At 34.2% G+C, this 14,497-nt stretch overlaps 1 protein-coding gene across 1 annotated transcript in view; it reads left to right on the top strand.

Annotated features, from left to right (window-relative positions):
* The window catches only part of CEP126 (centrosomal protein 126), a 127,135-nt gene that overhangs the window by 69,248 nt on the left and 43,390 nt on the right, over positions 1-14,497 (top strand). Inside the window, exon 6 of the mRNA XM_060017216.1 lies at positions 89-2,249. Coding sequence (XP_059873199.1) covers positions 89-2,249 — 2,161 coding nt within the window. The remainder of the gene's footprint in view (positions 1-88; positions 2,250-14,497) is intronic.

Below are 14,497 nucleotides of genomic sequence, written 5' to 3'. Positions count from 1 at the left end.
GGGCTCAGTAACAATGGTGTGTTGAATCATTAATTTTGGCACTTAAAATTTTCTAAGCTATAAAACAATGTTCTTTTTTTTCTTTCAGAAATTTTGTGATGAAGTTAATCATATAACAAATTCTGAAACCCTCTCAAGTATAGACAGTCTTGAGGCTAGGGAATGTGAAGAAATATATTTAAAACTTAATAAGGAGCCTTCTACATCAATCCAGCAGCAGAATTCTATTTCCCTCAAATCCGCAAATCTTCAATCAACTAATCTAAGCTGCTTTGATGAAGATAAGCTGTCATTCTCTAAAACTCAATATATAAATAATTGGCTTATAAATTTAGATGATCCAAACACTCAGACTGTCACACCTTTCTCAGATATTTTAAGTAAACCTAATGTTCTACCTTCATGTAAATGTCTTAATAGTGAAGAACAAAATTCATCTGCTCTGAGTAGAACTGTGGAAAGAGCCACAAATACTGCTAACAATTCAGTAGCCTTTGTATATAGTCCACCCATATTTGTAAAAGATATAAAAAGCAAAAAGACCTCTGAAACTAGTGCTATGAGGACAACTGACACCACTCCTGGATCATTCAAAAGGGAGAGACCATTAGTTACTGAGAGCCCAACATTTAAATTCAGCAAAGCCCAGGCCAATCCAGATTCTCCAACCCAGGAAATGGCAACAATTTCAGACCAAGAGAAATATTCTGAATTGACTCAAGAAAATAGAACTACTTCAGTACCCACTTCATTTGTACCTGTGGCAAAACCTTTAGTTTTGCCATCGAATACACAATCAGCTAGGCCTTTACCAAAAAAAAGTATACATATAAAAGAAATTGACCCAGTGCAGTGTTCTGATAAGTTAGGGGAAATGAAAGACATTAAAGATGAAAAGATAAGATATTCTAACTGTGATGAGGAAGAGTTGTCTTTATTTTCAGATAATTTTCAAGCTGGCTGTATACCTTACAACTCTGACTCAAAAGATAAAAAACAGAAAATAGCTGAAGCATCAACATCATTGTATAGTATAATTTCTAATTGTGACTTAGTTGGTCAGCACAGGAAAATGAAATGCAATATTCATGAGAGAAATGGTGTGAGGTTTCTTAAAAGTATTTTAAAGAAAGAATCTAAATACGAACATGATTATTTTAAGGCACTGGTTACAAACCAAGGCTTTAAGTTAGGAAATCAAAAAGCAGCAGATATCAGAGATAGTATTGAATTAACAAAAGAAAAAGGGAAAAGTGCAGAAATTCCAAATATTATTAAAAAACTGAGATGGATTGATGAAACTGAAGATACAGAAAAACATGTTGAAGATAATCATTCACTGAAAAATAGAATAGGAATAACTCAACAGTGGTCTCAACAATTCCACATTCAAACTAAAAGTGTTGCTGCCAGCAACATTACTAGTATTATTCCTGCTTCTTCTGTGAATTCTGCTGATAAGAAAAAGCCCAAGGATGATTTTATCTCTGAAAATGTCACTGCTTTAGGAGGATCTGGAATAGACCATGTGCCTTTGAACTGCTTTATACCTTCAGATTATAACATTGCTAAACAAGCCTGGCCAGACTCAAAAGAAGAGGAAAGTAAATCCCCTGTAAATAGTGGTGGTTCTAAAACTCAGAAAACTAATTCACAAAAGGGTGGAGCAAAAGTAATTAGAAGAACAAGATCTGCTAAAGTTCAATCAGGCTTTATATATACGAACAGAAAAGGCGCTGTTATTCGACCACAGTCTGCGAGCAAAGCCAACACATTTTTACAAGCTCAGGGTAAATTAATGGTGCCTCATCCTCCTCCTAAATCTCAATTAAATATTAGAAGTTGTAAAAATATACAAGTATCTCAGTATCAAACTGTAATGCCTGAAAATTCTCAAAACACCAGTACATGTGACTATGTTAATTCAAAACATGTGCTTCCAACAGAACACAAGTTAAATCAGTGGAATCAAGAAAGTAGTCTTCCACTCTCACATGTTTGTCCTGACTTAGTCACTGCGATGCCATCTCTACCATATTGTTCTTCTGAGTGCCAAACTTTAGCAAAAATAAATCATTCAAATGGCAATCAAATGGTTGCCCAGCAAGATGGGACATTATATTACACCCAAAGATGTCCAGCATATGAAGAAAGTCATTCCTCTGTGACTCTTAAAACTACTAAAGAAGAATTTGTTCCCTTGTGGAAAATACAGCATAATATTCTGGGTCAAAATGAAAAGGCCGCTGGTAAGAATAAATTTATATATTTTTATAGGTAAAAAGTACAAGTTTTTAAATTCATGTGAACTTTCTCTTCTTGAGATATGGCAATATGCACCTTATAAGATATTAATATTAAATAATAACAGCTTTATAGAAATAACTTATCACCCTTAATATTGTACCCTTGTCTATCTAGTAGCTATTGCTTTTAAGCGAATGACCCAACCTTTGCTCAACTAAAACTAGAAACTTTTGCCAACCTCCATTTTTTCCATGACTTTTCTTGTTAGTTTAAAAATAAATTCTGTTATTATCCCAATATTACAGTCAAAATTTCTGTCAAGCACAGTGAAAAATGTTGTTTAAAATATTCTAAATAGGTGAATAAATGTGATTATAATACTTTTCTTTATTCTTCTTTAAAATGTTTGTTAAATTTAATTGTTATAAGCTAATAATAGGTGTGCCTACCCCTCTCATTCTCTTTCCAAAAGAGTGGCAACTTTACTTTTATCTGTTATGTATGTAGGGTTTCATATGGAGAAAAAATGATAGCATTCCTTTAAACATTTTTGAAAATTAATTCTCTATATTATGCCTTTGCCCTTAGTAGCTGGTTGATGCCTCATGAAGCTACTTTCCTCTAAGCGAATGGACTATAGGCCCATAAATTTTCCTACCAGTAGAAATCAATTGCCTATTCAGAAATAGATAAGACTTGGGAAACATCAGAAAAGCAACCCTTTTCTTCTCCCAAAGGTATGAATAAATGTAAAGAGGATATAATGAGGTAGTTAGTTTAAATTTAAACTATTTAAAGCCTTCTTCAATTAGACCATGAGATTTTAAGGACAAGGGACTATTTTTATAATTCTTCACCTTATCCCCAGGTTTTAACACTGCCTGGAACTTAGTAGGCATCCAGTCTTTTCTTGAATTGAATGGACACAAGCCAGATTAGCAGATGGGAAGCTAAATGCAAAGACCTTAATCTAAACCTAGATTTTTAACTATTATTTCTCTCACTAAAAGGTTTCATTTTCTTTTTATCCAGCCACTTCACAATGTAACTTCGGTTTTCACACTCCTTCCAGAAAATGAAAGCATCATGTAGATTTGATATTTTAAAGGAAATTATGGTAAATAAATTATAATGGTTGCCTTTCTTGAATTCCTACTCTGTGCCAGTTATAGTGCTAAGTGCTTTACAATTATTGTCTCATTTAAACCTCACAGCAACCCTGACAAATAAGTATTTTTTAAAACCCCATTTTGCAAAGAAGGAAATAGAATTGCCCAAGGTCATGAGCTAGGAAATAGCAAAAATGGTACTTTCATTCAAATATCTATGGCTCCAAGTCCCATAGTTTTTCTACTAAAACTATGTAATAAATATAATTATTAAGTGAACATGTATCAGAGTCTGAGCTGATCAGGAAAAATATTAGGAAATATAGTTTCCCAATAGCTCAAGCATAAAAGGGTAACATATGAAAATTATGATCTCCTTCTCTGCTAAAAGAAATATATATATATATATATATATATATAATCTAAAACACCAATATTTTTCTAACATTTAACCAAAGTAGGTAATAGTTCTTAGGGGTCTTTGTATGATGAACACTGGAAAATGTAATGAATTTTAACATTTTTTGCCATGTTTTTAAAGAAATAGAAATATTGAAATTGTTATATATGTCTATACTTATTTTTTTGTTCATTGTTTTGCTTTTATTGAAGTATAGTTGATTTACAATATATTAGTTTCAGGTGTACATCATAGTGATTCAATATTTTTATAGATTATACTTTAAAGTTATTGAATATGATGGCTATATTTTCCTGTGCTGTACAATATATCCTTGTTGCTTATCTATTTTATACATAGTAGTTTGTATCTCTTAATTCCATACCCCTGTCTTGCCTCTCCCCCATTCCCTCTTCCCTCAAACCACTAGTTTGTTCTCTACATCTGTGAGTCTGTTTTGTTATATAGATTCATTTGTTTTATTTTTTAGATTCCGCATATAAATGATAACAGAGTATTTGACTTTCTCTGTCTGGCTTATTTCACTAAGTATAATACTCTCTAGGTCCATCCATGTTATTGCAAATGACAGAATCTCATTCTTTTTTGTGGCTGAGTAATATTCCATTATGCACTGCTTCCATATCCTGGCTATTGTAAATAATGCTGCTATGAACATTGGGGTGCAAGTAGCTTTTCAAATTCATGTCTTCGCTTTCATCAGACATATATCGAGCAGTGAAAGTAGTTCTATTTTTAGTTTTTTGAGGAAGCTTCATGCTGTTTTCCATAGTGACTGCAGCAATTTACATTCCCACCAACAGTGTATGAGGGTTCCCTTTTCTCCACATCCTCTCCAACATTTGTTATTTGTTGACTTTTCGGTGATAGGCATTCTGACAGATGTGAGGTCATACTTCATTGTGGTTTTGATGTGCATTTCTCTACTAATTCTAAAGTGATGTTGAGCATCTTTTCACATGCCTGTTGGCCATCCATATGTCTTCTTTGGAAAAATATCTGTGCAGGTCTTCTGCTTTTTTTTTTTTTTTGATTGGGTTTTTTGCTGTTGAGTTGTATGAGCTATTTATATATTTTAGATATTAATCCCTTATTGGTCATATCATTTACAAGTATTTTCTCCCATTCATGAGGTTGTCTTTTCATTTTGTTGATGGTTTCCTTTGCTGTGCAAAAGCTTTTAAGTTTAATTAGATTCCATTTGTTTATTTTTGCTCTTATTTCCTTTGCTTTAGGAGACAAAGCCAAAAAAATATTGCAATGATTTCTGTCAAAGAGTATTATGCCTATGTTTTCTTCTAGGAGTTTCCAGTCTTACATTTAGGTCTTTAATCCATTTTGGTTTTCAATCTTACATTTAGGTCTTTAATCCATTTTGATTTTATTTTTGTATACGGTATTAGAGAATGTTCTAATTTCATTCTTTAACATGTAGCAGTCCAGTTTTCCCAGTGCCACTTATGGAAGAGACAGTCTTTTCTCCATTGTACATTCTTGCCTCCTTTGAAGTAGGTTAATAGACCATAAGTGCATGGGTTTATTTCTGGGCTCTCTATTCTGTTCCATTGTTCTATGTGTCTGTTTTTGTGCCAATACCACTCTGTTTTGTTGTATATGTCTATACTTCTTAATACTGTAATTATACTTGGAAAATCTAATACTAACAGGATTACATCTGTTCAGTATTACATTACTGAACATCTTTGTATGTTCAGTCATTCAAGCTTTTTTTTTTTAAACTATTTAAATATTAAACATTTCAAATGAACCCTTTGCTAATACTGGATTATAGTTCAGTGAGCATCTATTCATTTTTTTTCTACTCTCCTATTTGCCAGGTCACTTTTATTCTCACAGTGTACCCAGAGTTGACAATTGTGGAGGGCATCTTGCTCTCCATTAGCATATCCAGAACTCTCCAGCAAAACTCTCAGTAAAAACTCTATTTCCATGAGACCCAAGTCATTCAACTATGCCAACTCCTGATCTCTCAAGTAATTTTTCCCCTGAAAGAGGACTTTGGCATCTGGTTCACAGTCATTCTTTATTGGAAAAGTCTTTGCCAATATACTGGTGATTCAGTATTGATGTGAATGAACAATCCAATGCCCTGATCTCTCTCAATCCTTTCTCACCTCTAATGAATTTCTCTACCATTCTGCCTCAAGTACCCATTCCTTTTTTCATACTCTGGACCAGGTCAACATCAATAACTTATTTCTAAAATCAGTAATTATTTACATCCTTCTCTCTGACTACAATATGCTTTTTGCACCAGGATATTTACACCAATGGAACAGAATAGAGTCTAGAAACAGACCCACATATTTGAATGCTTGATTTTTGGCAAAGGTGGTACTGCATAGCAGGGAGAAAAGATTTGTCTTTTTTTTTTTTTTTTTTTTTTGCAGTACACGGGCTTCTCACTGTTGTGGCCTCTCCCGTTGCGGAGCACAGGCTCCGGATGCGCAGGCTCAGCGGCCATGGCTCACGGGCCTAGCCACTGCACGGCATGTGGGATCTTCCTGGACCAGGTCACGAACCCGTGTCCCCTGCAACGGCAGGTGGACTCTCAACCACTGTGCCACCAGGGAAGCCCAATATTTGTCTTTTTATTAAATGGTGCTGAGTCAATTGAATGATTATATGGAATTAGTAAAATGACCCTTACCTCACACCATACACAAAAGTCAATTCCAAGTGAACTGTATATATGAATATGGAAAGTGAAAAAGAAATGCTTCTAGAAGATAACATAGGGAATATGCTTATGACTTTGGGATGGGCAGGGATTTTTTACACAGACATAAAAGCACTAACCATTAAGGAGAAGATTGAAACTTTTTCATCCAAAACACCATTAAGATATTAAAAAAGCAAACTATAGAGTGAAAGAAGATAGTTATAATGCATAATACCAACAAAGAGCTCATATCCAGAATCTATAAAGAACTCCTACAATCAATAAGAAAAAGACAACCTAATTATATCAGTCAGGTTTGAACCAGAGAAACAGAACCAGTAAGATATATTAAGATTTAGTTCAATAGGTTGGCTTACATAAATGTGTGTGGAGTCGGGGGAGGAGGGTATCTAGGCAAGTCTGAAATTTTTAGGGCAGGCCAAGAGGAAAGGCAGGAACTCATAGGAATAGACAAACGTTGCCATTCACAGGCAGAATTTTGTATTCTCTCAAGAAAGCTTGCTTCTGAGGCCTCTGAATTGATTGACTCAGGTACACTAAGATTATCTAGGATAATCCCCTTTACTTAAAGCAAACTGATTATAGACTTTAATAACATCTACAAAATACCTTCACAGCAACACATTAGTGTTTGATTGAATAACTGGGGACAGTAGACAGATGACACATCCAAAAGACCATCACACCGATTTATTTTAAAGGCAAAATATTTGAATTAGCTTCTCATAAAGGAGGATAGCCAAATGGTCAATAAACATGGAAAGATCTCAGCTTCAGTCCTCAGAAAAATTCACATTAAAACAATTAGATACAACTACACACACATTATCAGAATGGCTAAAATTTTTAAAATACAATACTAAGTATTAACAAAGATGTGTAACACCTGGAAACTCAATGTCTACTAAATTTGAATATATGCATATCCTTTGACCTGGCAATTCCAGACCAAGAGATGTGTGTGTGTGTGTGTGTGTGTGTGTGTGTGTGTGTGTGTCAGAAATTCATTCATATGTAAAACAGAAGACATGTACAAGAACTTTCTAAAGTTCTAAAACTTTAGCAGCTTTATAGCCATAATCTAGAATGATCTCAAATGTTCTTCAACACTACAATATATAAAGTGAAATTTATTCATTCAGAGAAATACCGTAATAAAAAATGAATTGGCCACTGCTAAGAAACAGTAACATGGATGAATCACCATGATATTGTGCAAAAGAAACCAGTCATTAAAATGCATATTATATTCCATTTCTATCATGTTGAAGAATAGGTACAACTATGGATGGGGGTATATGGAAACAGGTTATAAGGAAAGCTTTTTCAGTGGGTGTCTGTGCAATCTGGGTGTGTCTACATAACCTGTATACTTATAATTTGCACATGTTTCTATAGGTGGTTATACTTCACTTTTTTAAAAAGCCAAATGATGTTGGCATATCAAATACTTCGAAACCTGATTTCAGAAAGAATGTATTTTTTTTCTTTTCTAGGAAGTATTAAAAATACCTTCAAGGAATCAAAATTTTGATTGCTAGAAAAGATCAAAGATGCAATTGAGCTTAACTCCATATTTTATGGATGAGGAAATTGACACATGTAACAATGAGATTATATAGCTCAAGATGACACAGGTAGTTCAAAACAAAGCCAGGATTTTGTATTGCAGCTCCAGTGTTCTTACCTTAGAATAAATCTAGTTTTCATGGAATCAGAAATGTAATCAGAGACACTGAAGCAAATTATTTTAGGTAAAAATTAGATAGCATCTACTGTGTGCCAATCACTATTCTGAGCACTTTACATATGGAAACAAATTTAATTCTCTCAATAACTCTGTGAGTAAATAATATTACCCCCATTTCATAAATGAGGAAACTGAAACAGTGAGAGGGCTAATAACTTGTGTAAGTCACATAACTAGTATAAATGGCAGAGCCAGGACTAAAATGCAGGCATTCTTTCTCTAGCATCTGTTCTCTTAATTACTTAGCTATTATGCTTGTTTAAAAAAAAAAACTCTCTCTGTGAGGAGATGGAGATAACCTTATTGTGGTAATTATTTTGAAATATATATGTGTATCTACTAATCACATTGTATAACTTGTAAACAAAATATGTTGTATTGTCAATATTTCAATAAAGCTGGAGAATATAAATTAATTTAATTTTTAAAATGCTGAATAACTAGATTTTTCAGTGATACATATTTTAAAAATAGTACATTCATCTATACAGTTTGTGGAAAGTACAGAGTAACAAAGGAAGTCATTAATAAAATGAAGAATGGCATGAAGATTTAAAATCATCTTTACTAACTGAAATGATAAACAAAAACTAATAAAGTTTGGTTTAGCAGAGATAACTATAGTCATGTATTTGCACTCAATATACTTTTTAAAGTTTCTCAATTGAGAAATATGTCTTACATACAAATAATGTACATAATGTACAAGAACAAGTTAAAGACTAATAATAAAAGAACCCTGTGCCCAATGCCCAGTTTCAGAAATAGAAAATCACTAGTATTGTTGAAATTTCACATGTCTCTCCTTAATTGCATCCCCCTCCTATCTTACAAAATGACACTACATAGAATTGTGTTAATTATTCTATGCTTTTCTTTATAATTTTACCATGTGTAAATGTATCTCAAACAATATATTGTTTAGTTTTGCCTAGTTTTGTAACTCATATAAATGGAGCCATTTCATCTATATACCTCTATGATTTGCTTTTCTCAATAGATTTGTTTTTTGGATCCATTATTCATTAGTTTAACTGTATTTCATTTGTATTCATTTTTGTATTACATTTCATTAAAATTGCTGTATTCTACAAAAATTTTTCATTCTCCTATTACTGGACATTGGGTTGCTTTCAGTTTCTTGCTTTTATGAATAATGCTTCTGGGAACAGTTTTGCACATCTACTGATAAACATGTTGCTGGGTCATAGAGTATGTGTATTTTTAAGTAGGTTAAGTGTATTTCAATAGGTAATGCCAAATTATTTTCCAGAGCAATATATGAAAGTCCCATTTACTACATGCTCACCAAAACTCCGATAATCAGACTTTTTAATGTTTTCAATCATATGGGTGAGAAATGGTGTCTAATTATAACGATTTGCATTGCCCTGGTTACTAATGAACTGAGCATTTTTCATATGTTTATGCACTATTTGCATTTCCTCTTTTGTGAAATGTCTGCTCTTGGATTCTGGGGCAGGAAGGTGTTTCCCTTATTGACATAAGTTCCTTGTATACTCTAGGATTCTGCATCAGTTATATGTGTTGCATATATTTTCTGCCAATTTGTGATTTGTAGTTTCTCTCTTCTTGGTAAATAAAACTCACTTTTTTTTTTTTTTTTTTGTGTGGTACGCGGGCCTCTTACTGCTATGGCCTCTCCCGTTGTGGAGCACAGGCTCCGGACGCACAGGCTTAGCGACCATGGATCACGGGCCCAGTCGCTCCGCGACATGTAGGATCTTCCCGGACCGGGGCACGAACCCATGTCCCCTGCATCGGCAGGCGGACTCTCAAACACTGCACTACCAGGGAAGCCCAAAACTCACACATTTTAATGTGTTTTTTGGGGTTTTTTTTTTTTTGCATTTTGCTTGTATCTATTTAGTTGGGTTTTTTTTTTCTTTTAATTTTACAGAAGAAGAAAGATATCCATCTTGACAACTGTTCTTTAAAAAAAAGAAAAAATTCACACAAAACTAAACCAAAAAAAAAAAGTTTACTATATATGTTAAAAACTTAATATAATTTTAGGCTATAATAACCAGATCTTTGGAAGTACTGTTATACTCTACATTATTTTAGGCTATATATTTTAAGGGCTGCATATAAAAAATTGGGGTGAGCCACGACTCTGGAAGGAGGGGTTCGGTCTGATGACCAATTAAAGGAGCTCAAGCCTAAGAGACATGATAGCTCTGTACAAATGTTTGAAGGTTTATTATGTAAAAGAAGGAGAAAATAGAAAAAGATGAAGTGGTAAAAAGTGCAAGGATGTTTTCAGCTCAGCATAAGTAAGGGTTTGAGCTTAAACCACCAACAACTGAGGAGGGCACCACATGGGGTAATGGCTTCCCATCACTAAGCATTCAAGTTCACCTCTGAGTGATTTAGATCTATGAGTAAGTGGTTGAACTAGTTAATGTCTAAGATCTCATCTGAATATATAATTCCGTGAATGTCTCCAGATTTTTCCCTCGTTTATAATTAAGAATATTGCAAATTTTAAAATATGTAATACTTGGGCTTCCCTGGTGGCGCAGTGGTTGAGAGTCCGCCTGCCAATGCAGGGGACACGGGTCCGTGCCCCGGTCTGGGAAGATCCCACATGCCGCGGAGTGGCTGGGCCCATGAGCCATGGCCACTGAGCCTGTGCGTCCGGAGCCTGTGCTCCACAACGGGAGAGGCCACAACAGTGAGAGGCCTGCATACCACCAAAAAAAAAAAAAAAAGTAATACTTTACTAAAGATTAGTAGCATTATTTTGAGTTTTAGTAGTAAAACTACCATATTTAGAATTTTCATTGAGACTAGAAATTTGGCCAGAGATGCCATTATAAGCTATATTATTTTTGCAAAAATACCAAGGTTGTCAGCTATTATATTAATTAGTAAATAGTATTTAAGTGCATATATGTGAGTGGAACAGTTTTAAGCATAAACTTGTATCTTAGCTTTTGCTTGTCTGTAAAGCTTTTCATTTTTCTATCGAATCTGACTGAGATTCTTGCTGGTAGAGTAATCTTGGTTGTAGGTTCTTCCCCTTCATCTGTTCCTGGGATCAGTCTATAATCCACAAAACTGAACATCTACACAAAGAACACTCAAAAACAATTATGCTACAAATAAAGAAAGTACAAAAGTATTGGTAGATCTTGCCTCCAGAAGATTTATGAACAGGGCTAAAGGAAGGGAAAAATTATTGATACAGCACTCATGTGGCCAAGTTAATTTTCATTTATTTAATATATTTTTAAAGCTGTTCAAAAATAGAAAGATAGAGACTTTATAAGGTTTAGGGGAAGACAATTCCAAGCATACAAAACAGTATAAAAACTTTATACTGCCCAAATGATCTCACTATAAACTATAACATTTAGCATATCTATCATTTAACATATTTAGCATTCCCATATAGGTGAGAATAAACATAATACAGTACTTTTTAAACTACTGGTCATGATTCATTAGCGGATTATAAAATTGATTTAATGAGTAGTGACCAGGATTTTTTAATGAAATATAATTGTAGAATGTTCTAGAATAGAAACTACCAGAGGGCATTATATAAGACTAAGTATGTTTCACAAAACTATGTATACATCCTAATTCACAATGCAAAATATCTTTCTATGAGACACAGTCAAATCAGAATGGAAGTTACTAACATAGAGGGTAAGAGCTAGAATTTTAGATTTTAAAGACTGTTTGGAGCTAAATCCCAGCTTTGCTCTTTACTGGCTCTTTGCCCTTGGGCAAGTTACTTACCGTCTCCTGTGCCTTAATTTCTTTATCTGTAAATATGGTGATGATAATAGTGCCTATAGTTTAGAACAATGCCTGGACAATTACAAGTGCTCAACACATTAGCTAGAATTATGTTATTATTTCTTATTTTAAAAGGTCAGGTGTTCAATTACTAGCCAACTTTCTTGAAAGTTGGAAGCTTTTGTGTCTTTGTTGTTATATAGACATAAATATTTAATTATAGTGTATGTGTATAGCTATATATGTATAGTTATGTAGAGAAAATATACATGTATATTAGCTATGGTAACATAAATTAGATACAGTACTCATGTTCTTTCAGTACTTAATTTCAGGGCTAAAAATATTTGTATCATTTTTTCCTACCTGAACTCATATCACAAAAGCACATATACACACTCCCATGTAATTCCCAAGACATTTGTGTCTTTACATGCATATTCATATTCTATGTCCCAGACTAATTGAATTTTCCACATTTCAGCCCCAAGAATCTTAAACTATGTGTCACTGTTACTTTGTGCTTTAGAACATAGTGTTCCTTTTGACTCAAAGATCCTTTTATTTGGGACCTATTACGCCTTTAAGACCAAGCTTAAACATAACCTCTATGAGGCCTTTTTTTTTTTAACATCTTTATTGGAGTATAATTGCTTTACAATGGTGTGTTAGTTTCTGCTTTATAACAAAGTGAATCAGTTGTACATATACATATGTCCCCATATCTCTTCCCTCTTGCATCTCCCTCTCTCCCATCCTCCCTATCCCACCCCTCTAGGTGGTCACAAAGCACCGAGCTGATCTCCCTGTGGTATGCGGCTGCTTCCCACTAGCTATCTATTTTACATTTGGTAGTGTATATATGTCGATGCCACTCTCTTGCTTTGTCACAGCTTACCCTTCCCCCTCCCCATATCCTCAAGTCCATTCTCTAGTAGGTCTGTGTCTTTATTCCCTTCTTGCCCCTAGGTTCTTCATGACGTTTTTTGTTTTTTTTCTTAGATTCCATATATATGTGTTAGCATACGGTATTTGTTTTTCTCTTGCTGACTTACTTCACTCTGTATGACAGACTCTAAGACCATCCACCTCACTACAAATAACTCGATTTCGTTTCTTTTTATGGCTGAGTAATATTCCATTGTATATATGTGCCACATCTTCTTTATCCATTCATCTGTCAATGGATACTTGGGTTGATTCCATGTCCTGGTTATTGTAAATAGTGCTGCAATGAACATTGTGGTACATGACACTTTTTGAATTATGGTTTTCTTAGGGTATATGCCCAGTAGTGGGATTGCTGGGTCGTATGGTAGTTCTAGTTTTAGTTTTTTAAGGAACCTCCATACTGTTCTCCATAGTGGCTGTATCAATTTACATTCCCACCAGCAGTGCAAGAGGGTTCCCTTTTCTCCACACCCTCTCCAGCATTTAATGTTTGTAGATTTTTTGATGATGGCCATTCTGACTGGTATGAGGTGATACCTCATTGCAGTTTTGATTTGCATTTGTGTAATGATTAGTGATGTTGAGCATCCTTTCATGTGTTTGTTAGCAATCTGTATATCTTCTTTGGAGAAATGTCTATCTAGGTCTTCTGCCCATTTTTGGATTACTCCACATTAAGTGCTTTGTAAGAATTATCTCATAGACTATTTATGACTGCATTTCTTAAACATTTTGGCCTCAGGACCCCTTTTCACTCAAAATTATTGATAACTCCTGTATTGTTTATATGTGTTTTATCTGTCAGTATATATTATATTAAAGATTAAAACTGAGCACTTAAAAGTATTTATTCATTAATTTATAAGTAACAATAATAAATACATTACATGCTAACATAAGTAACTTTTTATTAAAAATAACAATATTTTTCAAAGCAAAAAAAGATTAGCAAGAAGACTGGCATTATTTTATATTTTTCAAATCTCTTAACTCTGGCTTAATATAATAAATCTGAATTCTCTTATCTTCATCTATTTTTTTTTTAACATCTTTATTGGGGTATAATTGCTTTACAATGGTGTGTTAGTTTCTGCTTTATAACAAAGTGAATCAGTCATACATAAACATATGTTCCCATATGTCTTTCCTGTTGCGTCTCCCTCCCTCCCACCCTCCCCATCCCACCCCTCCAGGCTGTCACAAAGCACCGAGCCAATATCCCTGTGCCATGCGGCTGCTTCCCACTAGCTATCTACCTTACTGCGTTTGTTAGTGTGTATATGCCCATGACTCTCTCTCGCCCTGTCACAGCTCACCCTTCCCCCTCCCCATAACCTCAAGTCCGTTCTCTAAGAGGTCTGCGTCTTTATTCCTGCTTTACCCCTAGGTTCTTCATGACATTTTTTTCTTAAATTCCATATATATGTGTTAGCATACGGTATTTGTCTTTTTCTTTCTGACTTACTTCACTCTGTATGACAGACTCTAGGTCTATCCACCTCATTACAAATAGCTCAATTTCGTTTCTTTTTATGGCTGAGTAA

The sequence above is a fragment of the Delphinus delphis genome, chromosome 8 (assembly GCF_949987515.2).
Source record: "Delphinus delphis chromosome 8, mDelDel1.2, whole genome shotgun sequence".
NCBI classification, from domain to species: domain Eukaryota; kingdom Metazoa; phylum Chordata; class Mammalia; order Artiodactyla; family Delphinidae; genus Delphinus; species Delphinus delphis.
This window is presented reverse-complemented; position numbering and strand designations above follow the sequence as displayed.